General features: G+C 41.2%; 2 protein-coding genes across 7 annotated transcripts in view; one reads left to right on the top strand and one right to left on the bottom strand.

The window, feature by feature from the left end:
- Positions 1-27310, top strand: part of LOC132381197 (cilium assembly protein DZIP1L-like) — a 162034-nt gene that overhangs the window by 98237 nt on the left and 36487 nt on the right. The window lies entirely within an intron of this gene.
- LOC132405247 (claudin-18-like) lies at positions 1887-26464 on the bottom strand. Its single transcript, XM_059989934.1, has 5 exons — positions 26245-26464; positions 14752-14916; positions 14073-14178; positions 11809-11919; positions 1887-3751 (listed from the first exon to the last, which is right to left on the bottom strand). The coding sequence occupies exons 1-5, from the start codon at positions 26462-26464 to the stop codon at positions 3571-3573; spliced, it is 783 nt and encodes a 260-aa protein (XP_059845917.1). The 3' UTR covers positions 1887-3570.

Below are 27310 nucleotides of genomic sequence, written 5' to 3'. Positions count from 1 at the left end.
GTAATTAAGGAACCTTGGCCAATTTTTCCCTGCCGGCTTGGCAAAGTGGCCATTTTATGATATTTCTCCAGATGAGGTGGTGCTGATTGATATCAAACCTGAAGAAGCCTTCACCGTGCCGCATCCAGTATGCTATGGTACCACGTGTCCCAGAACATTAATAACTGAGGTATGAAGCCACCCACTGCTCTTTGACTAAAGCCCCCCTTTCAAATTGTGTGATTTCACATAACGTTTGCACAATTCTCTCACTGAGGGCGATAGGAACAGGAGTCAAACAGTCACATGCCTATATTTGGAAAGAATTGCATTTGGATGGCTAATGCTTTGTTGGAACGTTGCGGGAGAGGCCCAAATACTCAACAGTGACAGTACTTCCTTAGCAACAGCTATTACGGTGCGTGTATTCGGTAGATTAGCCTGAGGAATAATTGGTGCTAGAAATAATACTATTTCTCTCGGTGCACGACCCATCAGAGGTGTTTCTCCTTGTCCTGTTAATGCTAACCTTACCTTAGACATCATCTGATTCACCCAAGCCCCACACTGCAGTTTACTGCAAGTGTTGCACAGGTTAGTGCTTGTATTAGTACCTGTAGGAGCACCACACCTGAGTCAGTAGAATGATTAATGGTGATGCATTAAGAAAACTCACATTAGTTCATTTAATGTCCTTTGTGGCTTATTTACCTTTAGCAGCAGGAACAAAAAGCAAAGCTCTTATCTAATCTCACTATCTGTTTAGCGACTAGAACCACCTAGCTGTAGCCATGGTCTCACTGATAAGCAGCAAAGCTCCGCTGAGATTGCCTGATGTTTTCTGAGGGAGTTGTGTTTGGACAGGTGTGGCCATACATGGTTGAAACTGACGCTTTGCCACTTTTATCCAGTTATATGTAATTCTGCTTTGACCAGCTTCAGGGTCTACCGAGCCAAAATGCCCCATCTCCTCTCCCTGAGTGAAACCCACTGTGAAGTTTCCTCTGATTTTATCTGTAAGGACCCAAATATAGCATCACCTTGAGAAGCTGATTTTTTACATCCAGGAATTTGATAATTTGGAACTTAAGATGCTTCTAATTCAATCTAAATCATACACTAAGTCATGTTGGAGGCTTCTGAAATCAGTGTTGAGTCACATTTAATAAGATATAACAGTACAAACTTTTAATTTTGCTCATTAAACTTGGGGTGAAAAATATTGCAATCACAAATAAAATCATCAAGTGTGTTCCATGGATACAAAGAATACAAATAAAGCATGTATTTTACAACAACTTAGAGTCCTGGAGTTTTACAGAGCAACAGGCTCTTTTTCCCACCATGTCTTGATGACTATTTGGTGCCAGTCTACAGTGATCCTGTTAACCAGTACATGGCCTGTTTAGCCTTTTATGCCCTTGGGATCAGTGCTTGTTTAGATACATCCACAATGCTATAAGAGTCTCTCCCTCTATCTGCTCTCTAGGTGTAAAAGTTTTTTTATGTTTCTCTTCCCCTGTAGCAGTGGCCATTGGTTTTGGATATACCTGCTATGGGGAAAAGTTTCTTATTATTTACACTACCTCTGCTCCTCAAGTTTAGCACATTACTAACCAATATTACTACCAACATTTGTAGAATTTCTTGAGATTATCTCTTCTAATTTTTAAATTCATTTTTGGAAGTCAAGGAATTAGTGCCTAGCTCTAGCTGTCCCTGAACAAAGTGACATGTTTAGATCATTTCAAAATCACCCATATCACCTTAGATCTGGAGCTATAGGTTGACCACAGTGGGTGAGGAAGGCAGATCTTCTTCCCTGAATGACATTAGATGGGTTTTTACAGCAGTTCAGTAGTTTAGTGATAATCATTACTCAAATTTGTTGTGCTTTTTTTTAAAATTCCAGGTTAAAAACTGTATTTAAGTTGCACAACAGCCAGGGCAGGAAGTGAATTGAGTTACCCCAATTGTAACAACACACACAAAATGCTGGCAGAACACAGCAGGCCAGGCAGCATCGATAAGGAGAAAAGTTCAGTTTTCTGCTTCACTAATCTGGTATCTTAACCATTGAGCTACCACTAATATTACTTGTGCACTCAAAAATATTTATGAATTTTAAAATAAAACAAGTATTCAGTATCATAGTTTACATTAAAAAAAAAGCACACACACAGCATTCACCCAAATGATCCCAGGGCTGAGACAAGAAAATACTCAATTTTCTAAAAGTACAGTATTAAATTGTAAAGTGATTTTGAAAAAAGTAAAACACAAAGATATGTGGATGAGTTCTGGTGTTAAGCAATGCCTACTACTGTACATTGAGGTCCTCTTAGAACTCCAGAATTATCAAAAGAACCAAAAAATTTTAACTTCGAAGGTTAAACTGCTCTTCTCACTGGATATTTCATTGTAATCGTTGTCCTTATTCCTTTGCATCCTCTGTTGACCCCAAGACATCTCGTTCGCCATTGTCTCTTTTTTTCTTTATACTATTGTTACTCATTCAGGCTAAAAAATGTTCCTTCAGTAATTTGTACAATAAAAAAGACAGAAGGGAATGTATAAGGAGGAAATTAAGTTGCACCAGAAGGTGGAGAGTCGAAAGGCAACATCGGATGGGATTTGGGGACTGGGGATTGAAGTGAAGAGATTGGAAGATACAGCTGATAACATGAAATGAATGGAATAGGAGGACAATTTTGAAAAGATGGAAAATACAGGAGCACATGGCAAGTTCAACTCTCTAGCCCAAAATCAAGAATATTATATTGGAAAGTTATTGAAGCTGGATAAAGATCACTTGATATTTGGCTGCACTTCCCTACCGGTGACTGGGTATTAATCGGTGTGGGACAACCATTCATGTTCCACAGAACTCATGACATCATGCCATCAGGATAAGGAAGAGGAAAGGCTTATTTTATCCAATAATACTCCAGGATGCATTATCCACAACATTTGCTTTGCAGCATGTTTTGTAGAACATGAGGCAGTCCAGCACAGGAACAGGCCAGACCCTTTGGCCCGCGATTTCTGTGCCAACCATGAGGCCAGATTAACCTAAACCTATCTTTCACCTTGTTTCTCAGGAAACATGTCTATTTGTATCTTGAATCTATTCAGCAACCATGGTAACCATGTTCTTATTCTCCGGGTGAAGAGTTTTACCTAACCTTTAGCTTCTATATCGTGGTTTATGTGGGAACCTTAATGTGCTGTAATCCATCCTAGGGGTTCATTGGTTAAAGATGAATTTAAACTCTAGTTTCTTTCAAAGTATCTTTGAGTTGATGTTCAACTTCAGTGGGGAAGCAGACTGGCTGGAGATGAATTGTCCTCATTGTGCAGCCTGGCTGTTCAGTCTGTGAGTGGTGGTGTATCGTAACTGGGCTAGCCAGCCACCTGAATCAACTGAAGGAAGGTATTGTGACACTTGGTACATTATAGGCATTTAAGCACATGCAGTGTGATGAGGTAAGGAGGAGGGATGAAAGTTGAATCTGGGAATTAACATTAGAACCCTGTAGAGATGGTTGCCTTTCAGACTCTCGCCCCAGGGTTACGATGAAACCATCAGATTTATACATAATCGTATTTCCCCTGTTTCGTTTCCTCATTGGTGTTGCGGTTGTAGGTGGATCTGTCGTCAGTGTAGGTCCTCTTTACTGGGGTCATTTCTGCTTCGTAGTGGGTGCTGCTTTTGTAGCCAGGCTTGTAGGGATGTCCTCGGCTTGGCGCTTTGTAAATGGTGGAATTGTACCTGCATAAGAGTATGAATGAATTTATGAGCAGGAATCGGCTGCCAGGCTCTTCGGTGTGGCTGATCTAATTGTAAGATCAATACTTTCTACCCTTGAAGAACTGGCATCTGCCAGCAGTTCCTTCTGTTGTGACTCTTGAAGATGCTGCTATTCTAAAACCGTCGATCATGATATCGTACAGGGGTGCAGCACAGAAACAGACCCCTTAGCTCATCGGGTCCATAATGATCAACAGCTGTTAATCCAATTTTGATCTCATTTTCATGTCTCCACATTGCTATTAACCATCAGATTCTATCACACCATAATCACAAAAGGAAATTTATGTAAGCCATTTGCCCTGTGAGTCTGTGGTTCTACCCACTGTGTTACTGTGCTGCCCAAATCATTTTCAATTTCAAAGCACAACCACATTGAACTTTTCTCTTATGTAGTTAAAACAAAACTCTCCAACCTGTAACCCTTCATCTTTGTTCTGTGTGAGGAGACGAACTGTTTCCTCATGGGTGGGGTTCTGTCATGGATTGCTTCCCATGGGATGGCTATGCATGCCAGTTTAAACGGAGCCACTGTAGAGGCCTTTTCAATGCTGACTGATCTAATGCCTGGATAGAACGTAGGTGCAGGGCCTGGACGGGACACCCCAGATACCGCTTCACCTGACGGCTGCTATTTGAATCCCAGATTTGGCAAATGGATGTAGTTACTGAAACACAGTAACTACAGTGCTACCTGTGAGCTTCCTTCCACCACACTCCGTTACGTGGGTGGTAGTGTCACAACTGACAGCACTGAAGACTCGAATTAAACCCTGCCCTCAAGTGTTGTGGTCGCACGTGACCGTGTGGTATTCCATTTTCCTCCTACTCCTCCAAGATGCACATGTTGGCATCCTGGTGTGAGGGAGAATGGTAGAATCCGGGTGGGAATAGGTTACTAGGAAGATTGTTTGTGAGATGGGATTGCTCCAGGAACCAGCACAAATATAAAGGGCTGAAAGAGCTCCCATTATCAAAGGAAATGGGGGAGTCTCTCTGTGGATATTATTTGTCTTTAGTCCTGCTGCTTTACACCATCACTCATTCACTGCTTACCCGCCCTTCCCCATCACCACACAAGCTATATCCTTCACTGACAGAAACCCATGATGTTCATTGTGCCTTTGCGGACATTCATCCTGTTCCCTTGTACCACTGGGGATGGCATGGTAGTGCAGCGGTGAGCACAGTGCTTTACAGTACCGGCAACCTTGGTTCAATTCCTGCCGCTGCCTGTATGGAGTCTTTATCTTCTTCCCGTGACTGCTTGGATTTCCTCTGGGTGTTCCGATTTCCTCCCACAGTCTGAAGACGTACCAGTTGGAAGGTTAATTGGTTAATGTAAATCGTCCTGTGATTACACTAGGATTAAATCGGGGGATTTGCTGGGCCGTGCGGTTCGAAGGGCCAGAGGGGCCTACTCTGTGCTGTAGCTCAATAAATACATTTCACATAGTGGAATTCATTTGAATAGTAAGCTGAAGGAGAGGATGAGTAAACTAGACATACGTTATAGTGTCTGAGGTGTTTATACAATAAACTCGGATAATCCATTATCGGATTATTGGAAATCCTGATGATTTATCTTTATGTTCAGCAGTGCTGATGCCTGGGTCATGGTTAGTATCACCGAGGCCTCAGTTCTCATACTCCATCTAACACACCAATGCCCTAGTTTCTGCACTCAATTCAAATTCTCTGGGCTTATTAGAACATTTCTTATGCTACACTGTAATAGAGTAGTGAATTGAGAAGTGCGTTTAGGGATTGATGTCCATTAGTCTGGAATATCTGCTAGTCCGTCACCAACAAAATCCCAAGGGTGTTGGATTATCAGAGTTTTAATGTCTCTGAATTGAAAAAGGGAAGCTAAGTTGATAAGGTAAACCAGCAAAAGCATACAATTTACAAGTGGGAATGCAGAAGAAATAGGAACAGATGTGGGTGAGATCTTGGGTAAACTCTTTCATCACCTGCCTATTCCATATCTTTCTCCATATTTAGGTTGTGTTCAAAAATGTAAGTTTTAAAGATCTGGGGTAACAGGGCATGATCATACCTTGGAACTAGAGCAGACACAAAGCACTCGACCTTGTACACAAAGAAAATAGTCTTCACCTTGGCATTAAATAGCTACTGTCTTATTCTGAAACTGTGACCTCTATTTCAAGTTCACCAGAAGCAACTTCTCAGGATTTACATAGAAACATAGAAAATAGGTGTAGGAGTAGGCCAAACGGCCCTTCGAGCCTGCACTGCCATTCAGTATGATCATGGCTGATCATCCAACTCAGAACCCTGTATCTGCTTTCTCTCCATACCCCCTGATCCCTTTAGCCACAAGGGCCATATCTAACTTACTCTTAAATATAGTCAATGAACTGGCCTCAACTGTTTCCTGTGGCAGAGAATTCCACACATTCACCACTCTCTGTGTGAAGAAGTTTTTCCTCATCTCAGTCCTAAAAGGCTTCCCCTTTACCCTTAAACTGTGACCCCTCGTTCTGGACTTCCCCAACATCGGAAACAATCTTCCTGCATCTAGCCTGTCGAATCCCTTTAGAATTTTATACGTTTCAATAAGATCCCCCCTCAATCTTCTAAATTCCAGTGAGTATAAGCCTAGTCGATCCAGTCTTTCTTCATATGAAAGTCCTGCCATCCCAGGAATCAATCTGGTGAACCTTCTTTGTACTCCCTCTATGGCAAGAATGTCTTTCCTCAGATTAGGGGACCAAAACTGCACACAGTACTCTAGGTGCGGTCTCACCAAGGCCTTGTACAACTGCAGTAGAACCTCTCTGCTCCTGTACTCAAATCCTTTTGCTATGAATGCCAACATACCATTTGCCTTTTTCACCACCTGCTGTACCTGCATGCCCACCTTCAATGACTGGTGTACAATGACACCCAGGTCTTGTTGCACCTCCCCTTTTTCTAATCGGCCACTGTTCAGATAATAATCTGTTTTCCTGTTCTTACAACCAAAGTGGATAGCCTCCCATTTATCCACATTAAATTGCATCTGCCATGAATTTGCCCACTCATCTAACCTATCCAAGTCACCCTGCATCCTCTTAGCATACTCCTCACAGCTAACACTGCCGCCCAGCTTTGTGTCATCTGCAAACTTAGAGATGCTGCATTTAATTCCCTCGTCTAAATCATTAATATATATTGTAAACAACTGGGGTCCCAGCACTGAGCCTTGCGGTACCCCACTAGTCACTGCCTGCCATTCTGAAAAGGTCCCATTTACTTCCACTCTTTGCTTCCTGTCTGCCATCCAATTGTCTATTCACATCAATACCATACCCCCAATACTGTGTGCTTTAAGTTTGCACACTAATCTCCTGTGTGGGACCTTGTCAAAAGCCTTTTGAAAATCTAAATATACCACATCCACTGGCTCTCCCCTATCCACTCTACTAGTTACATTTTCAAAAAATTCTATAAGATTCGTCAGACATGATTTTCCTTTCACAAATCCATGCTGACTTTGTCCAATGATTTCACCTCTTTCCAAATGTGCTGTTATCACATCTTTGATAACCAACTCTAGCATTTTCCCCACCACCGATGTCAGACTAACCAGTCTATAATTCCCCGGTTTCTCTCTCTCTCCTTTTTTAAAAAGTAGGGTTACGTTAGCCACCCTCCAATCCTCAGGAACTAATCCAGAATCTAAGGAGTTTTGAAAAATTATCACTAATGCATCCGCTATTTCTTGGGCTACTTCCTTAAGCACTCTGGGATGCAGACCATCTGGCCCTGGGGATTTATCTGCCTTTAATCCCTTCAATTTACCTAACACCACTTCCCTACTAACATGTATTTTCCTCAGTTCCTCCATCTCAGTAGACCCTCGGTCCCCTACTATTTCCGGAAGATTATTTACGTCGTCCTTAGTGAAGACAGAGCCAAAGTAGTTATTCAATTGGTCTGCTATGTCCTTTGCCAAGGATCTTAATTCACTCCTACTTCCAGTCATTCTTCTATCTTTGTAATCAGCTAGTGGACCTCGACTGTACTCCATTTAAGGCAAGCATAACCCCTCTTGGGTAAAGAAGGCAAGGCAGCACCACTAGTTCAGTTCTCACAGTAACTTATACAGCAACTCACAGGATAATGTCGCATTTGCTTTTCCAACTGTGTGGTTCTGGTAAGAGCATTGCTCAGTCTTTCTGAATACAAGTGTTAGTCTCTGCTTGTTTGGTACTGGGGCAGGCTCACCTCTTGCTGATATCCCCACTCCCTGGAGTGGTCAGCTCGCTGTGCTTTCCCAGTCTTTCTGGCAAGTAAAGGATTTCTCAGTTCCCACTTTATGTCCTGTCCTCCATCTTACCTATTATACTAGTATGTATTCATTTTAAAAATTTCTTTGGTTGTTCTTTGAATTTCCTATCTATCTTACGTTGATTTATCAACCCATTCTGTTAATACTAATCCATCAATATTACTGTTTTCCAAACTTAAATTCATTTGGCACACTGCTGCTTTCCTGAGTATGGCTTGTTCATTTCTACTCTGTTTTGCAAGTGTTAACTAGTTGTTACATGTTAATTTTCCAGTGTCACAAGGAAATTATTGAGCATCTGATTAAAAGCCTTCTACTAATCTGAATCTACCTATCCAGTGGTTTCTCCATATCTCCCCTACCGGTTACAACCTCAAAAACCTTAATAAATCTTTCTCACATAAAACCACGCTGACATGATTCATTACATTGTAACCTCAATTACGGCCACAATTTCTCTACCATTTGTTTGACTCATTTCCCTGATTTCCTTCAGTTGGCTTTCTTGAACATCTGGATCCCATTTTGTACTTTCCATTGCACGGGAAGTGTTTGGGCAATGAAAACCCATACAATAGATGATATGGCAGGTGAATGTGTGGCTGAAGGTGCAGGGGGCAGAGCTTCAGATCTGTGGATCATAGAGATTTCTTCCAGGGAAGGTATGGCCTGTATAAAAAGGTTGGCTTACTCATGAACTTATGTGGAACCAATGTCCTTGTGGGTGGGTTTTCTAGAGCTGTTGTTAAGCATTTAAGTAGGCAGGAGGATGGGAGCCAGGGTGAAAGGTGAGATGGTGGAGCATTTGGTGTATAAGTGGATGCTGTCATGAGGGCAGGAGTGGCTGCTGAATGTTCTGGGGTTTAGGTGTTTCAAAAAGGATATCCAGGGATGCTAAGCAGTGATACTATCTCAGCTGCAGAAAGGGAGGATATTGTGGAGATTAAAAGATTTAGATGGAGCAGAATTTGTTAGGTAGTCCAGGAAGGATTCCTGACACAATAGGCAGACAGGCCGAGTAGAGGAGAGGCCATACTGGATCTAGTACTAGGCTAATGAACCTGGTTAGGTGACAGATCTCTCAGTGGCTGAGCATTTCTGAGACAGTGACCACAACTCCCTGACAAGGTTTAACTTAACCTTGGAGAGGGATAGGAGCAGCCGGTATAGGAAAGTGGGAGGGGGGGAATGATGATGCTGTTAAGAAGGAACTTGGAAGTGTAAATTGGGAACAAGTGCACTTGTGGAAATGTGGATGTTGTTTAGGAAGCATTTTCATGGGGTTCTGGATAGATTTGTCCCACTGAGCCAGAGAAAGGATGGTAGGATGAAGGAACTATGGTTGACAAGAGATGTGGAACATCTAGTCGAATGGAAGATGGAAACATAAGGAAGGATGTGGAGTCTTTAGAGAGAGTGCAGAGGAGATTTACCAGGATGTTGCAAGATTAGAGATCAAGCCATATAAGGAAAGGTTGAGCAAGCTGGGGCTCTTCTTTTTGGACCAAAGGAGATGAAAGATGACTTGATAGAGGTGTATAAGGTGATAAGAGGTATAGATTGAATGGTCAGCAGCACCTTTTTCCCAGGGCAGCAAAGGCCAGTGTGAGAGGGCATAACTTTAGTGACTGGAGGAAAATTTAGGCATTTGTCAGAGGTAGGTTTTTTTTTTAACAAACGAGTGCTAGATATATGTAATGCACTGCCAGGGGCGGTGATAGAGGCAGATACATTAGGAATATTTAAGAGACTATTAGGCACATGAATGAAAGGAAAATGGAGGGCTATGTGGGGGGGGGGGCTAGATTGATTTTGGATAAGGTTAAAAGTTCAGCACAACACGGAAGGCTGAAGGGCTTGTACTGTGGTGTACTGTTCTATGTTATGTTCACTGTTTTTGAAGCTGCTGCTTCTAAAGTTTTACAAAGTCTGTCGTACCCAGGAGGATTGCTGGTTTCCCCACCGATTATCTGCTGGGATATTTCTTGACCTAATAACCTCTGTGGAATAACAATAATCATCATCACATTTTCCTTCGGTGATGATCTTGAATTGAAGTTCTTTGGTTGACTGTGGAAGTAACTTTTCTGATTGATAAAAACTCTGCCTAACTTTGAATACTGCTGAACTCACCATTGGCTTCAGTTTCTCCAGTCCCTTTTCAGAAAGAAACCCTAAATTCCTGTTGAAAATCACTTCTGGCTGATCTCCAAACTTGTGTGATAATTGCTAGAAATAGGACATCAGTATGACCTCTGGTATGTAATTAAATATTTTGGCTTAATTTTAAAATGGAGACACCTTTTTTCCCTTATTAAGGAGAGAGAGAGAGAGAGCCTGTGGTATATTGAATACCAGGTGAAAGAGTAGTCTTGGGGTACTGCAAGTCTGTGTCTTTATTGATGCTTTGCTGCATACCTGAAGGCTCGGTGGGAGTACTGATGCTTTTTTGCCAGTGGGGGAGGAGGAGGAGGGGCCATAGCTTTGCTGCTGCTTGTGCATGGGAGGGGGAAGTTGGGGGGGCTTCCAGGTTCTAACATTTAACTATCATTTATTCTTTGGGGCGCTTCTCTGTTTTCATGGATGGTTGTGAAGAAAAAGAATTTCTGGATGTATATTGTATTCATTTCTCTGACATTAACTGTACCTATTAAAACATAGCTCATGGCAAAGTTACATAAATCAAAACACAAAGTGTTCTGAGAAGAAAGGATGAGTTTGAGAGAGGGTCTTTGGAGGAAGAAAAGACATATGGTGTTCCAATCACAAACAAGAGAAAATCTGCAGATGTTGGAAATCAAAGCAACATAGACAAAATGCTGGAGGAACTCAACAGGCCAGGCAGCATCTGTGGAAATGTGTACAGTTGACCTTTCGGACCAAGACCCTTCACCAGGACTGGAGAAAAAAAAGTAGATTTAAAAGGTCGGGAGAGGGGGAGAGAGAAACACAAGGTGAAAGGTGAAACCGGAAGGGGGAGGGATGAAGTAAGGAGTTGGGAAGCTGATTGGTGAAAGAGATTCAAGGCTGGAGAAGGGGGAATCTGATAGGAGGCCACAGAAGAAAGAAAAGGAGCACCTGAGGGAGGTGATGGGCAAGCAAGGAGATAAGGTGACAGAGGGAAATTCAAATGGGGAATGGTGAAGGAGAATTGTGGAGGGGGGGGAAGGATTACTGGAAGTTCGAGAAATTGATATTCACGCCATCGTTGGAAGCTACCCAAATGGAATATAAGGTGTTGTTCCTCCAACCTGAGTGGACCTCTTTGTGACAGTAGACTAGGCCATGGATTGACATCTTGGAATGGGAATAGGGTGTTCCAATGGTTTGGAGTACCACCATCTTGTAATGATGAAGACTGGTAAAGAATGGGAGGGACAGTATTGGAAAATTGTAGAGGAAGCATGAAAGGGCACAAACAATGAAAGGGTTTATTTGAAAAATCCTTTATAAGCAATTCTGAATTGATTTTTATTCTTATGGTAGGACAAACTGAGAAGAGAGAGATGAAATGGGAGAAAGAGAGTATGACATGCAGACTATTTTTTTATACTGCGTATGACTTTGCATTGCGTACACGAACAGCTACCCTTTATGTGGAATGCAAGCTCTGAATTAAGTGGAATTGACAGAGCTTATGTGTATTGCAGATTAAAGTGATATTTTACTAAAATGACGATGCACTTCCTTCTGGTTGCACTTTGGATGTCTAGTTACTCACCGAGTCTCTTCGGGTACCATCCCTTTACAGGCAATGCACATCACGATTCCACCAACAAGGAGCAGGCCTCCTGAGACCCATCCCACAAACAAGGCAGAACCAAACGTGTATCTGTGAGGAAGAATGGCCTTGTCAGTCTAAACCTGGCACCAGTAAGACATGCACAAACCTATTAAAGAAATATCCTACCAAAGCCATACAATTATGGGTAATTGATTTTTTTGTATTAAAAGCAGAAAGTGAGCTAGTTTTGTATGAAATCAGAAGAAAGTCCTTTCTCATTGGACACATGTGGAACAATTTACAATAAAAGATTTGGCATAAAGTTTAGATACGATTCTCACTAAGTCCAATCAAAACCTAAGGCTCACCTTAAAATCCATAATGGGTCAATATTGACTCTTTGAAACAAACTGAAAACTAAACCTAATCCCTGTTACTCAGAACCCATCGTGTTAATCTTTTTCAACCAATTATGTATCCAGCTCTCTTTTCAGTGAATTAGTAAACACAGCAATGTGTTTGCTCACATTAGAGCCTTTGATTGCTTTTCTTAGGAACTAGAGTGGAGGGCTGACTTGGTAACACCAATATTGAACTGTGGTCCAAAGCAAGAACCAATGACTTGTGTCTGAATCCACATTTTTTGATTGTTGTTGCAAGTTAATGAAAATTGGGGTTGTAATCTTGGTTAAGTTGTTGAGATGTGATATTTTAAATGGGGCATTAAACCAATGCCTCATCTTTCTTTAACTTAGTGTAAAGGATCTCATGAGACTGTTAGCACACAAAGGACTGGGGCTTGTTTTTTTTTGATATCTTGGGCAAAGATTTATCTTTTAATTGATATAAATAAAAATACTTATCTCATGCTGCTTCAAAGTTTAAAATACATTTTATTATCTAAGTACTTATATGTCAACACCTCCACCCCTGATAATTATTTTCCCTCAGACATACTCAGCAAATCTATAGAATAGTTACAAAACAGGACCAATGAAAGAGTAACCAGAATGCAGAAGAAAACAATCTGTAGAAACGCAAATATAAATAAGTAGCAATAAATAATGAGAATTTGAGATAAAGAATCCTTAAAGTGAGATCATTAGTTGTGGGAACATCTCAATGACGGGGCAAGTGAGTGTAGTTATCCCCTTTTGTTCAAAAGCCTGATGGTTGAGGGATAATAACTGTTCATGAACCTGCTGATGTGAGTCCTGAGGCTTCTGTACCTTCTTTCTGATGATAGATGCTGCTTTCCTGCGACAATTGTCTGTGCAAACATGCTCAATAATGGGGAGGACTTTACCTGTGATGGGCTGGGCCATATCCTGCTTTTTGTAGGATTTTCCATTCAAGGGCTTTGGTGTTTCTATACCAGGCTGTGATGCAACCAGTCGATATACTCTCCACTACACATCTATAGAAGTCTGGGAAACTACAGTAAAACTCAAACAAGCTGAGTTAGTTTAATCTGAATCAGAGTGTGCAGAGAGCCAGATGGTCTGGCATCTTACTTGATCATTAGTCTGGATTGTGAGCTGGAGGTCCAGGTGGTGAGCAGGAATTGGGCTTGGGAATGTGGGTAGGTATGATGTCAGCTAGGATCCATAATGCTGGTACATACAGTTTCACTGGAAAATATGAAAATGTATGATACCACTGTGTCACATGTAATGAAAGTGTGTTTGGGTATTAATGGCAGTAATATCTATTAGTCCAGAAAGTCTGCAAATCAGCGCCACCGAAGTCCCAAAGACATCAGATACATCAGGAGCTCTACTGTTTCTTATTTTTGAGCATTGTTTTGCAAAATCTAAATCTAAAATTGCTGAATATGTAACAAAATTTTGAAACAAAAGAAAGCCATGTAAAGAAATATAATTTCTCATGATGATGAAAGGCATTGATAGCGTGGATAGTCAGAGGCTTTTTTCTCAGGGCTGAAATGGTTAGCACAAGAAGATACAGTTTTAAGGTGCTTGGAAGCAGGTACAGAGGAGATGTCTGGGGCAAGTTTTTTTTGCAGAGAGTGTGAGTGCGTGGAATGGGCTGCCGGCGGTGGTGGTGGAGGCAGGTGTGATAGGATCTTTTAAGAGACTCCTGAATAGGTACATGGAGCTTAGAAAAATAGAGGGCTATGGGTAACCCTAGGTAATTTCTCAAGTAAGTGCATGTTTGGCACAGCATTGTGGGCTGAAGGGCCTGTATTGTGCTGTAGGTTTTCTGTGTTTTCCGCTTTTTCTTTAATTCTTGAACCCTACCTCTGCCTAGCTGGTCCTTGAGCTCCAAGCATTGATGTGTTCATCATCCAGAAGTTTGTCACCAAACTATTGGCGTAGATTGATACTCCGGCTATACAGCAAATCCCTGTGCAGGTTGAAACAAGAGGTTTTAGTCAAGTGGGAAGCTGATGAGAATATTCATGAACTCCTATTTACTCGGCTAGAGTACTGTCAGCATTCTTAGGTACTGTACTATGGGAAGAATAGGAAGTGACATTTACTCGAAATAAGGGATGTCACTTGGGTGCACTTGGTGACAGGATTGTTCTCCCTGGTGGTGAGTAGGGAAGGGGAGATTTAATCCGTTTTAACATTCACGAGGGGCTTTGATAAAGTGAATGCTTCTGCTATTAAGCGAGTCAGTAAGCAGAGTAACTGGCAAGTTGACATTAACTTTTATATTTTTTAAAGTTCCTGCCCCCCCCTTAAGTCTTTACTATGGTGTAATATTGAAAACTATTCAAATGGGACTTCTTTCTGTTTTAGTGCTTATAGTATGTGCTTTAGTATGACAGTCTTTCAGCTGACCAGTGTTGGTAGCAAAATGTCCCAGGTCAGCCAGTTCCACCCTGGATCCTGGTGCAGCCATCTCATCCATCCCACCTCGCTTCTCCCCCACAGCCCTGGCTGTGTTTGGCTGTCCTGAGGCGTGCCCTACCTGCGATGATGAACAGGATTCCAGAAGTGAGTGTGAGATTGGCCTTTGCACTATCGTCCATGGTTCCCAGTCGAATGCACTTGAGGGCCAAGATGGAGACCAGAGAAGCGATCAGTGAGAGAACGACGGAGACGACCATCAGAGCTCGGACGGCTTGGAACATAGCTGTCAGCAGAGAGTACGGGTGTGAGTACATTGGCTGTGTATAGAGTGCTTCAAAGAGCCTCCTTTGGTTGAAGTGTATCAGAATGGAGGTCATCAGTTTAGGGTAAGTAGAGGACATTTGAGGAAAAATCTTTTCCCTCAAAGGCTGGTTGGAGTCTGTAAAATATTGCCTGAGAAACTGGAGATAGTAGAGGCTCTCTCAACATTTAAAATACAACTGAGTGGCTACTTGAAATGCCAGTGTATGTTAGGCTGGGAAAAAAGTCCCGTTAATTGGGATTAGCGTAAATAAATACTTACTGGTTGGCCTGAGCATTGTGGGCCAAAGAGCTTGCTTCGGTGCATTCTGACTTGTTGAGATATCAACTGAAAGTTACCTGGCAAAGTAAATCTGCAAAAAACTTGGCAAAGAGTGCAACATGGAATAAGGAAATGATTGAGAGGTGAAAATGAACAGTGGACCTGTAAAATCACACGACTGTACTCAACAGGCAGAGTTTATAACAAATGCCTGAAGGATTCTTCTGTACCACATCCAATTTCACACTCACCTTTCAATGCCTTTATTGCTGAAGCCAATGACTTATGGTTGTGCAGTCCTTAAGGACTAGAGCTAATACATGAGCTCTACTATGTTAACTGATCTCTGAAGGACAGTAAGGATTTTCAGTCTGTCCTTTTCTCAGTCGTGCACATAATCAACTCAGTTTCTTGCTCCTGATAAATGCCCTGCAGCCTCTGTTCACAAATATAGATATCAGGATCGAATTGCACAGCCTGACAAAGTGATCTTGTCAAAATCCAACATTCATTATTGAGGGGGAACAATTTTGATGGTCAGACAACGGTAGTGATGTTGTGGAAACATAATTATTTCCAAGCTCTTCAAATCCTATACAGCCCTCTGTTTGAAAATATAACTAACAGGATGCCAAGGCTTTATAAGGCATTGGTCAGATGCACTTGGAGTACTGAGAGCACTTTTGGGCACCTTATCTAAGAAAAGCTGTTGTGGCATTGGAGAGGGTCAAGAGGAGGTTCATGAGAATGATTCTGTGAATGAAAAAGTTAATGCTTGAGGAGCATTTGATGGCTGTGGGAGCATGGAGTTTAAAAGAATGAGTAGGATATTTTGTTGAAACCTATTGAATATTCAAGGGCCTAAACAGTGTGGATGTGGAGAGGATATTTCCTACAGTGGGGGAGTCTAGGACCAGAGAGCAAAGCCTCAGAATAGAGGGACATCCATTTACAACAGAGATAAGAAGGAATTTTGTTAGCCAGAGGAAGGCCAAGTCACTGGGTATATTTAAGGAGGAGGTTGATTAGTAAGGGTGTCAAAGGTTATAGGGAGAAGGCAGGAGAATGGGGTTGAGAGGGTTAATAAATCAGCTGTGACGGGTTGGCTCAGCAGTCTCAATGGGCCTAATTCTGCTTCTAGGTCTTATTATAGAAGGTGGGCAACATATTAGCTTGCTGCCAAGGGAGACGTGCATGCAATGCTCCACACTGGAAGGGGTGTCTTGTGAAAAAAAATTCTCTCATTTTTGCAGGGTAGGTTAAAATTTGTGTGGTGGGCAGGAGTAGTTGAAAGTAAAGAGTACTGTTTTTTTTGTGAGATGCATCCTTAACTTCTCATTTCACAACCCCGGTCCATCATCTCAGTGTTTATCTCCATGACTCTGCCGCATTCTACATTCACTTCAGCTCCTGATCATAGTCATGGAGTTGTTCAGCACTGAATCAGGCCTTTCGATGACTCTCTGCCTCTCCCATCCATACTAACCCAATTGATCTGCATCCTTCTATGCCTTGTCAATTTAAATGTGTATCTAAATGTACTTTGAACTTAGTAATTGTGTCAGATTCCACCAACTCCTCTGGCAGCGTGTTCCAAATATCAGTCATAGTGTAAAAAAAACGTACCCCTTAGATTCCCTTTAGAACTCCTACTTCTCACCTTAAACCTATGCCTCTTGTTTTTGATACTCCTAACTTGGAGAAATGGACTCTGACCTCCCTACCTATGCCTTTCACAGCATTATATGCTTCTGTCAGATCACCCCTCAGTCTCATTTGCTCCCAGAAAAATAAGCCCAGTTTATCTAACCTCTCCCCATAATGGAAGCCCTCCAATGTTGTGGGATCTCCTCTGCACTCACCAGCACGACCATATTCTTTCTATATTGTAGAAGCCTGTACTGGTCAAACGTTGAGCACTTTGATTTGCCCTGGAACTGCCTAACTGAGTCACTTCAGGACAGCACTTTATCCTCCCCCTCCTCCTCTTTTACCCGGTCACACTTCCTGATCTCTCTCTGTCCCTGCCTAGCCATCAGTTTGTTTTCATTTGTTACGGTAAAGGTAAACAGCTATCTCAGTATGAAGTGAAGGCTTTTCAAGGATTATACAGATATTCAAATGCCAATTTAAGCATCAAGATGAAGGAGAGAGGGAAACTGGGCCCCAGCCAATCAGAAGGAGTCTGGAGTTTGGTGAATTAGGAGGGAGGATGAGAAACTGGCCACAGCCAATGAGGGAATGGGGGAACTGGCACCCCAATGATTTGGAGGAGAGTGTGACAACAGTACTATTTAGAGATTCAGATGCCGAACCATTGAGATTTCTGAATGTTCAGGTTGCGGGTTATTGGAGATAATAGTGGAGAAATTCATTGTAACCCTGCCCCTGCTCTCTTCTCCCCTGAAGATCGATTCAGCACGCTGCCCATCTGATATGGACCATTGGCACTACTCATTCCACAGCTCATCCCTCTGGACCAGTGTCCTGCTTGCTGAGATCAAAACACAGCATTAACACCCATGGTAGAACTGTCCTCTTAGTCTGCAGAGGACCCTGACATCAACAGCAAACATCTGGTCCTTCATGTCTGGTCCACCGTGGGCTGACCAAGCTGAAGTCAGCTGAGGGGCCTGACATGCCTGTCATGTCACAGAGTATGTCTGTGTGACTTGTGGTCTACATGGGGCAATGACAAAGACAGATTATGAGCAGAACTATGAAGAACTACTCTGGAGTACTACCTAATGCCCTTAAAAGTTGGCACTGGTGAATAGGATAGAGAGCAAAATGTGTGGGTTGGCGATGGTAAGGGAGAGATGGGTTTCAATTCATGGAGTACAGCCACCGGTGGTAGTGAGAAGGGAAGCTGCTCTATTGGGATCAGCTTCACTTGAATTAGGCTGAGACTAGTTTTCCATTTTAATTATAAGACTGAGTTTGTAGCTAAAGCGTTTTGACTGTGTGCCTAGTTGTTTCAAATCAAAGGAAAAGACTTACAATGTTATCAAAAAGAGCAATCAACCTAAGGATTTGGAACATTACAGAATTCAGCAAAGGAGCACCAAGAACTTTGAATAAAGGAAAGGTTTGGAGGGGGTATGGGCAAATGGAACTAAGATGGGAATCTTAGTCAGCAAGAACCAGTTGGACAGAAAGGTCCATTTCTGTGCTGTATGAATCTAAATTAACAAGTGAAAACAAGTTAAGAGTAATCTAGCTACAAATAAAAAACATCACCAATCTATCTATGGGAATGTAAAAGGGAACAGATTAGCCAAAGTCAATGTGAGTGCTTTATGGAATGAAATAGGAAAATTAAACTGGGGAATAAGGAAATGGAAGAGTCATTATACAAACATTTTGTATCTACCTCCATGGAAAAGACACAACACAGAAAAATTACCTGGAACAGCAGATGAAGCTGGCATTACTAAATAAATGTATTGGGAAAATGAGTGGAATGAAATGAGTAAGTATCTGGAAACTGGGAAGTACTTTTTTGAAAGATGAGATTGACAAGTTTTGGTGTGCAGAGCAATCTAGTTATATGAATTATTGAATGCTAACATAAAACAAGTGATTAGGAAGGCAAATAATTTATTTTGCAAGAGGATTTGAGTACAAGAGAAAAATATAAAGTCTTGGTGAGATTGTATCTTAAATATTGTATGCAGGTCTGATCTCCTTACCAACAGAGAGATGTCCTAGCACAGGAGAGAATGCAACAAAGGTCCATTAGAGTTATTCCTAGGTGAGAGGTTTATCTTATAAGGAAAAATTAAGCTGACTGGACCTAAGTTCCCCTCCATTTATGTATGAGAAGTTATCTCACTGAATTTTACATTATTCTAACAGAGATAGATAAGGTACACACAAGGATAAGGATACCTTTGATTGAAATGTCTAATCTAGGAGCTTCAGAATCAAAATAAGGAGTGGCTCTCAGGATTGAGGAGAGAAGATATTTTTTCACCAGACATTAAATGGATCTTTGTACTGCAAGGGATGTGAAGACTACAAACATCTAATAGATGGATAGTTATTGGATACTGAAAAAATGAAGAGATAGTAAGTGTAAAAGGTCAGATGTGAAAAATCAGACATAATCTTATTGATTGGTGGACTGAACATGAGGGACCAGAAGGTTTTTCCTGTTGAAGCTGCTAATGGGCAGGGATTTTCTGGCTATAGACCTAATAATGATAAATGACCAGCAATATAGTGGCAATTCAGCATGGACTGTGACTTGGAGAGGAAACTAGATTGGGTTGCCCTTGTATTTCTTCTGGCCATGTCCTTGGTGGCAGAATAGTAGGTTTGGGAGGTTCTGTCGAAGTCATTTGGGAGATTTACTTTGGTGTACTCTGTGGATGGAGCACATATTGCTAGTTGGGTGGCAATTAAATCCTTGCACTCAGCCACTGGAGAGTATTTTGTCACTCTCAGTGCATGTCTTGTACTTGATGGAAAGGCTTTGGAGTATCAGAAGTGAGTCTTTTACCTCTAACTTTGATTTGCTATTACAGTTGTAGAAATTAAGTGGTTGGTCCATTTGGATATTTGATCAAGGTATGTTGATTGGAAGGACTTGAAGATGATAATGCCTATGAACATTAAGACTAGGTGTTAGACTTTATTTATTTGTAGATGGTCATTGTCCAGCACCTCTGTGGAGTAAATGTTATTTGCCGCTTGTCAGACTATTCTTAATTGTTGTCTGGGCCTTGTTACATGCAGACAGGGTGCTTCATTTGCTGAGGAGTTATAGAATTGAGCATTGAGTAGTCATCAGTAAACATCCCCACTTCTGACCCCTTAATGAAGGAAGGTCAATAATGAAACAGCTGGTGTTCTGAGGAACTCCTGTAGTGATGTCCTGGGGTTGGGATGATTGACATCCAACAACCATCCCCTTTATTCTTTATGCTAGCTATGACTGCAATCTTTGAAGTGTGATTCCCCATAATTCTTCAGAGAGAATAAAGTTTGGTCATCTCTGCCTTAATAAGTGGATGACTATTTTTGCTTAGATATTGACCCTGTAGTTCTAGAGTCTGACACAAATGTAAGCATATCTATCCTGCCAAGATGACTTGGAATCTTGTATGTTTCAATCAAATCTCTTCTTCCTCTTCCGTACTCCTGGGGATTCTAGCCCAACTTCTCCAATTTTCCACGTAGGGAAGTTCCAGGTATTAATCAATTAAACCTTTCTGAATGGTTTCTTATGCATTATCATCTTTGCTTAAATATTCTTGCACAGGATTAGACCACATAGACCACTTAGCCAGAAACAAGCCATCTGAAGTCTGAAATGGAGGAAGTGCTTTGAAGTATCTAAAGATGCCAATGAACATTTGCAGAAATTCAAACATAGCTTCCATTTTAGTTGAGAGGAAAGCTCTGACATTGGTGCAGTTTATAGTATGTTAGGCACCTAATACGGTTAATGTAATATGTCACTTTATCAGTGGGAATCATTACGATATTAGATGCCCTGCTGCAGGAAAGGTCATTTGGTGTATCAATTCTATGTTGGTGTTAACTTTCATGAACAACTTATAAAGCCATAAAGTAGTACAGCATGGAAGTAGACCATTCACCCCATTGAGTCAGTGCCAACAATCAACCAAGCATTTACATTAATCCCATTCTAATTATGTTTATGCATCAGCTCCAATAGTCAGATACTATTCTTTCAGCAAATTGAATTTTGACTGTTGAGATCATTACAGTGTCTTGATGTGATTTTCACAGCAAAGGAGGTTTACCAAAGAGGTTGCTTGAATTAGAGGATATTAGCTATAGGAAGAGGCTGTACAAGCTGGGGTTGTTTTCTCTGGAGTTCTGGAAGTTTAGAGGGGATCTGATAGAAGTTTATACAATATAAAAGTTTATATGATTATAGATGGGGTAGAGCCAGAACCTTTTTCTCAGGTTAGACACCTCGAATACTAGAGGGCATCAAGGGGGAATGTTTGAACGGGATATGTGGGTTAAGTTTTTTTTGCAGAGAGTGGTAGTTGCCTGGAATATGCTACCTTGAGGTAATAGTGCATGCAGATACAACAGTGGCATTCAAGAAGCTTTTAGACCAGCACAGGAATGTGCAGGAGAAGGCATTAGTTTAATTTGGCACCATTGTTGGCACAAACCTTGGGTGGAAAGGCCTGTTCTACTTTCTGTGCTCTTAACAATTCTCTTTGTTGAACTACTTGAGCTTGGTGATCCAGGGACCATGGAGCCCAACTAGCAGTCCTAATGATCTCTTAGCTTGCTCTTCGGCAAGTTTTGAAAGCAAATTCAACAACTTCTGCTATGAAATGAATTGACCATGGACGAATACTGGATTGTGTTCAAAAACCCAACTGCTTCACTAATGTCCTTTAAGTAAGGGAAGTTACAATCTTTACCAGCCTGGCTTGAAAGTATGATTAACTCAAAGCCAGCAGGGCAAGTGGAAATGAGTAATAAATGCAGGGTAGCCATCCATATGCAGAGAGTAATTACATGTATTTGAGTCTCACTTGTTATGCTGATATTTTAACTATTTTCTGGATTTGTCATCCAGTGTATTTCTCTGTCATGACGCTAGTGTGTGGCAATACTTTAGAGAGGGGTGTTACGATTTTTGTTGGGTTTGTGGAGTTTGTTACAATAATCGTGATACAGTTGAGTACTAATGGATGTGGAAGGGTATTATAGTGGAAGGTACCACAGTTTCAATTTATATTAGAGATGATCATGGTATCAGAATGTCACAGTATTGTTGAATGTCGCCATAGTGGAGTATGTCATGGTGTTAGTGAATAATGGGATTTGTCACAGCATTGAATACCACAGTACTGGGTCTGCCACAGTAGCAGAGTGCGTCAGAGCATTGGTGAGGTTTGTCATAGTTTCGTGAGGTTTGTCACAGTTTCGGTGAGATTTGTCACTCCATTGGTTAGCTTTGTCATTGTAGTGTTCAAAGTTCAAAGTAAATTTATTATCAAAGTACATATTTGTCACCATATAAAACCCTGAGATTCATCTTCTTGTGGGCATCCTCAATAAATCTATAGAATAAAAACCGTACCAGAATCAATGAAAGAGTGCCTAACTGGGGCATTCAACCAGAGTTCGGAAGACAACAAACCATGCAAATACAAAAAGAAGAAATAATAATAATAATAATAATAATAATAATAATAATAATAATAATAATAAAAAATAATTATTATTATGGTGTGCTTTGTCACAGTATCAGAACATGTTCACAGTAATTATGGTGTTTGTAACACTCAGAGCCTGAGACAGTATTGGTGGATATGTTGTGGTTATTTTGGTAAAGTGAATTGCAGTGTGCACTGCATTTAGTCATAGAATCGTGCCGTAGAGTTGTTATGGTACAGAGGGACGCCATTTGGCCCACTGAGTCTCTGTGGTTTCTCTTTTTTTTCTTTTATCTGCCAAGTTCCCTTGCTATTTCCTCAGATGCCGGCCAGCTGATTTTTTTTCTTGAATATCAGTTCAATTTTTCTCTTCTAAGCCTCTGTTTTCGCCACCTTATTGATAATGAGTCTTGAATACCTGGTCATTTAGAATGAGTAAAACTGTTTTTCTTCATAATTCCTCTGGTATGTGTTCAAATTTTTAAATGTGCCGTCTGGTCTTGAACCATCTACTAATAGGATAATAGTCTCTGTATATATCCCTTCTAAACCATTTTGATCCTGTAAATCTGAATAAATCTCCTGCTAACTTTCCTTACTCCAAGGAGACCAAATCTAGCTTCTCTTGAAGTGGAAATCCTCATTCCTGAAACTATTTTTGTCAATTCCCTCTGTACCTTCTCTGGGACTGACTTGAGTGTGCTAACCAGCATAACATACCCATTGCAACCAAGACTGTTTTATATAACTTCAACATAAGCCCCGTGCATAAGTTTATGAAGTCTAGGATTCCATGAGCCTTATGGACCACTCTTGCAAAATGCAATGCATCTTTCAAGGATTTATACAAATATGCACTCATGTTCTCAGTTCCTACATACCCTTAAGCTACATAATTGATTTTGTCTTAGAGCCAAAGAGAATTATTTCATAATTCCTGTATTAATTTTCATCTGCCACATAAGAAGTGCTGCAAAGAGAAAACAATTGAGAAGTATAGACCAGCGAGCCTAACATCTGAGTTGGGTGCATTACTAGACAGAATTCTCAGGGGTAAGATATACATCTATTTGGAAAGGCAAAGCTTGATTAGGGGTAGTCAGCATGGCTTTATTTGTGGGAGATTATGTCTCAGGAATATGGTTAAGTTTCTTGAAGTGACCAAGAAGATCAATGTGAACAGGGTAGTAGGTGTGGTCTATATGGATTTCAGTAAGATCTTTTATTAGCTTCTGCATAGTAGGCTACTATGGAAAGTTACATTGTATGGGGTCCAGTGATAGCTGGCTAATTGGATAAAGAATTGGCTTGATGGAAGGAAACAGAGGGTGATGGTGGAAGATTGTTTATCAGACTGGAGTTTTGTAACTAACTGTGTTCTCTTGGGGTTGATGTTAGACCCATTCTATTTTAATGATTTGCATGAGAATGTACAAGGAATGTTTAGCAAGTTTGCAGGTGACACAAAAATATGTGGTGTTGCAGACAGTGAATATGGCAATCAGGATTTTCAGGGAGTTCTTGAGCAGCTGGGTAAGTGGGCTGAGGAATGGCAGATGGAGTTTATTTCAGGTAAGTGTGAGGTATTGCATTTTGGGAAGATAGAAATTTCACAGTGGATGGGGATGTTGTGGAAGAGAGGGACCTAGGAGTTGTAAGCACATGGTTCCCTGAGAGTAGCATCTCATATAGACAGTGTGGTGAAGTGCTTGCCTTCGTTTGGTGTGGCATTGAGTATAGGGGTTCGGATGTTACGCTGCTATTGTTTCCGATTGTGGAATATTGTGTTCAGCTTTGGTCACCCTGTCATAGGAAGGAGTGCAAAGGAGATTTGCGAGGATATTTCTGGGACTTAAAGGACTGAGGAAGAATGAGAGGTGATCTTACCGAGATGTGTAAAATTATAAAGACAGGTGAATGCACACAGTCTTTTTCCTAGAGTTGGGGAATTCAGATCTAGAGAGCATAGTTTAAGGTGAGAGGGGAGAGATTTAATAGGAACCTTCTCACCCAGAGGTTGGTGAGTACATAGAATAAGCTGCCAGAAGGAATGGTTGAGGCAGGTATATTAACAACAGTTAGACAGTACTTGGTCAGGTACATGGATAGAGGGATACGGGCAAATGGGACTAGCTTAGATGGGAATCTTGGTTGGCACAAACCAATTGGTCCCAAGGCCCTGTATGATTCTCTAACACATCTGCCTGTTCAACCAACCTGTCTATGCCAGACTGCCTCCTCACTAGTAACTAAAGTTCCAGTCTTCATGTCATATAATGTAGAGCGTAGGTGTGTGGAACTCTTCACACAAACAATTGCTGGGGCTGAGATCTGATATTGACCTTGTTTGTACTCTCATTACCATGGGAATTCCTACCCAAGTATTGGAACTTCCTTTTGCAGCTGAATTATAAATCTCTAACTGAGTCTCTTCAGCAAGCTGTGAAAGGATGTGGAACAAGGGCAAAAGAATGTGTTAAGGTACTCAGGATCTGATTGTGTGTGAGACTGACATTAATCTAGATGGCCTCCTGGTGTTTCTGAGTTTTTAGCCCGCTTTTGCCCGGTTAGCTTTGTAGATGAGATATGCCACCATATACTGTACATGCAGGTAATAATTGAATCTGTACTCATATCATTCACATAATCAAAACGTTCTAAGCTTTTACAGCCAATAAAGTACTTTTGAAGTGTCATCACTTTTGCAACATAGAGGAGTCACTTTATACATGAGGATCGACAACATCTCTGAGTTAATTGTTCAACTCAATCAATGTTTCGTACGTGCTTTGCTGAGGAGGTAACATGGCTACTGGAAGAACTCACTAGTCTTCATGTGACAACTGAGTACAGTTAATCCATAGAGGATGGATGGAATCTTGGTCTAAATCTCATGCAGATGACACCTCTAAAATACATTTTTCCCATAGTTCTGAACTGAAGGACCAGTACAGATTCGGCACTCAATATCTGAGAACCTCTGTCTTTCTGAGCCACAGTTACTTTTCTGCAGCAGTAGGTCTTGTCCACTTATTCTTTCAAACACAGCCTTGAATTTAGCAAAGTCTACTGCTCAAAATTCATTGCATAACCTGCTTAACTCCATCACTGAAGTCTAACTCCTTTATACATTAATGGCTCCATCCAAGCCCATCCCTTGAACAGATTAACACACTCATAAACCCAGCCCTTCCTCCCACAATGACCTTGATTGCTTGAACACGAACACACCCATCGAAACCCTTCCTTAATTATTTAAACCCACCCATCGAAACCCTTCCTTAATTATTTAAACCCACCCATCGAAACCCTTCCTTAATTATTTAAACCCACCCATTGAAACCCAAACTTATAGTCGTTCTCTCCTAGAAGCTTGTGTCTTGCACATTAACTCCCCCAACAAAGCCCCACCCTTGAGAATGTTAACATTCTTATTAATCGTCAGCCCCTTAGTCTATGAATTTCTGCTCTGCAAAAACACATTCCTTGATTACGAACAGCATTCTCTTAAAGTCATGTTGCTGGTAAAGTTCAAACATCTTCATAAGTAATCAATCTTTCTGTCCATGAACCTTTCAATTAGGGGACCTAATTTTATTTTCAAGTTGATCGGTTATTTGTTAGATTTGCCATTAATGACAGATACTTATTGCAAATATATTTCAGCAGAAAAGAAATATGAAATAACAGTGCTAGTTTATCTCAGAAGGGACATTTGAAGATTCTTTCAGCCTTTCAAATAAAAATATAAATATGGACCATTGCTTGTAAAACCGGCAGAGACGCAGTGTTAGGTACGAAAGTTCAACTAACTGCCCTTGAGAGAGTCCTCTTGTATTCCATAATTCTCGCTATTCTGAAACGCTCTTACCTGGAAGCCCTAAGACGGTAAAGAAGGGGCGACATTCTGTGAAGCCTGATGACTGTTGTACGCAGGTTTTCCACAGCCCCATGTAGTTGTACACACTAGTCACCAGGTCCTGACCCAGATCCTGAGTGCTCCACATGTTCAAGGCAGTGGCTACAATTGTCCCAGCAAAGCCCAGGGAAGCAACGGTGAAGCCCAGGCACTGGCACATTGTGGTAGCCATGGTTGTACTCTCAGCAGCAAGCGGATCCGACGCGTCTGAACTGCTGGTCTACTGCCGATCAAATGACCTAGCCCCTTGCATTCCCTAAAGACGTGGCTTGTGTGACTGGAACTTATCAGCATCGAATTGGTGAGTCATACGTATATTTACTTAAATTTGTTTTCATTGGGTGAATGGTGAAACTCAGACCAGTACTCCCATTCTGTTACATCTTTTGTTGTAAGAAATCCCCTCCACTTTCATCTCCTCCTACTTGCATGCTGCTTGTCTCTTAATGTTAAACCTATGATACATTCTAGACTGTGAACTTTTGCACCCTATCTAGAATTTTATACGTTCTCCAGAGAAGAAAACTACTCTGGAGTTATTCCAGTGTAAAGCAAAGGAAATGTTATGCAGTTAAACTGAAGAGCAAATGCATTCCCTTGGTGTTACACCAGCATTTGTCTTTAATCAACAAAGATGACCTGATCACATACTTAACTGATGTTGTTTTGCCTTGATTTAATTCTGCATGGGATGTAGTCTTCGTTGACAAGGCTGCCATTTGTTCTACTTTCCCTGAGCATGGAGGCTTTGGGTATCAGGCACAAAGGATTCATATCAAATGGTTGGACGTGCTTGAAGGGCCAAGTGACTGCTCTGGCTCTTTATTTTAATGTTCATTTCTGTGAATGTCCCTGGGACCTTGCTTCTGTTATGTCGTTTAAGTGCTCCAATGGTGCTGTTAATTAAGAAAATTAATAGGTCCACCACGACCATCACTCCCTTTGGATTCTCCACTCCCTTTGGGTTCAGCACTCCCATTGGATCTACTGCTCTCGTTGGGTCTATAACTGCCACTGG

The sequence above is a fragment of the Hypanus sabinus genome, chromosome 2 (genome assembly GCF_030144855.1).
Source record: "Hypanus sabinus isolate sHypSab1 chromosome 2, sHypSab1.hap1, whole genome shotgun sequence".
NCBI classification, from domain to species: Eukaryota; Metazoa; Chordata; class Chondrichthyes; order Myliobatiformes; family Dasyatidae; genus Hypanus; species Hypanus sabinus.
The sequence above is the reverse complement of the archived record's forward strand: the minus strand, read 5'-3'. Positions and strand labels throughout refer to the sequence as shown.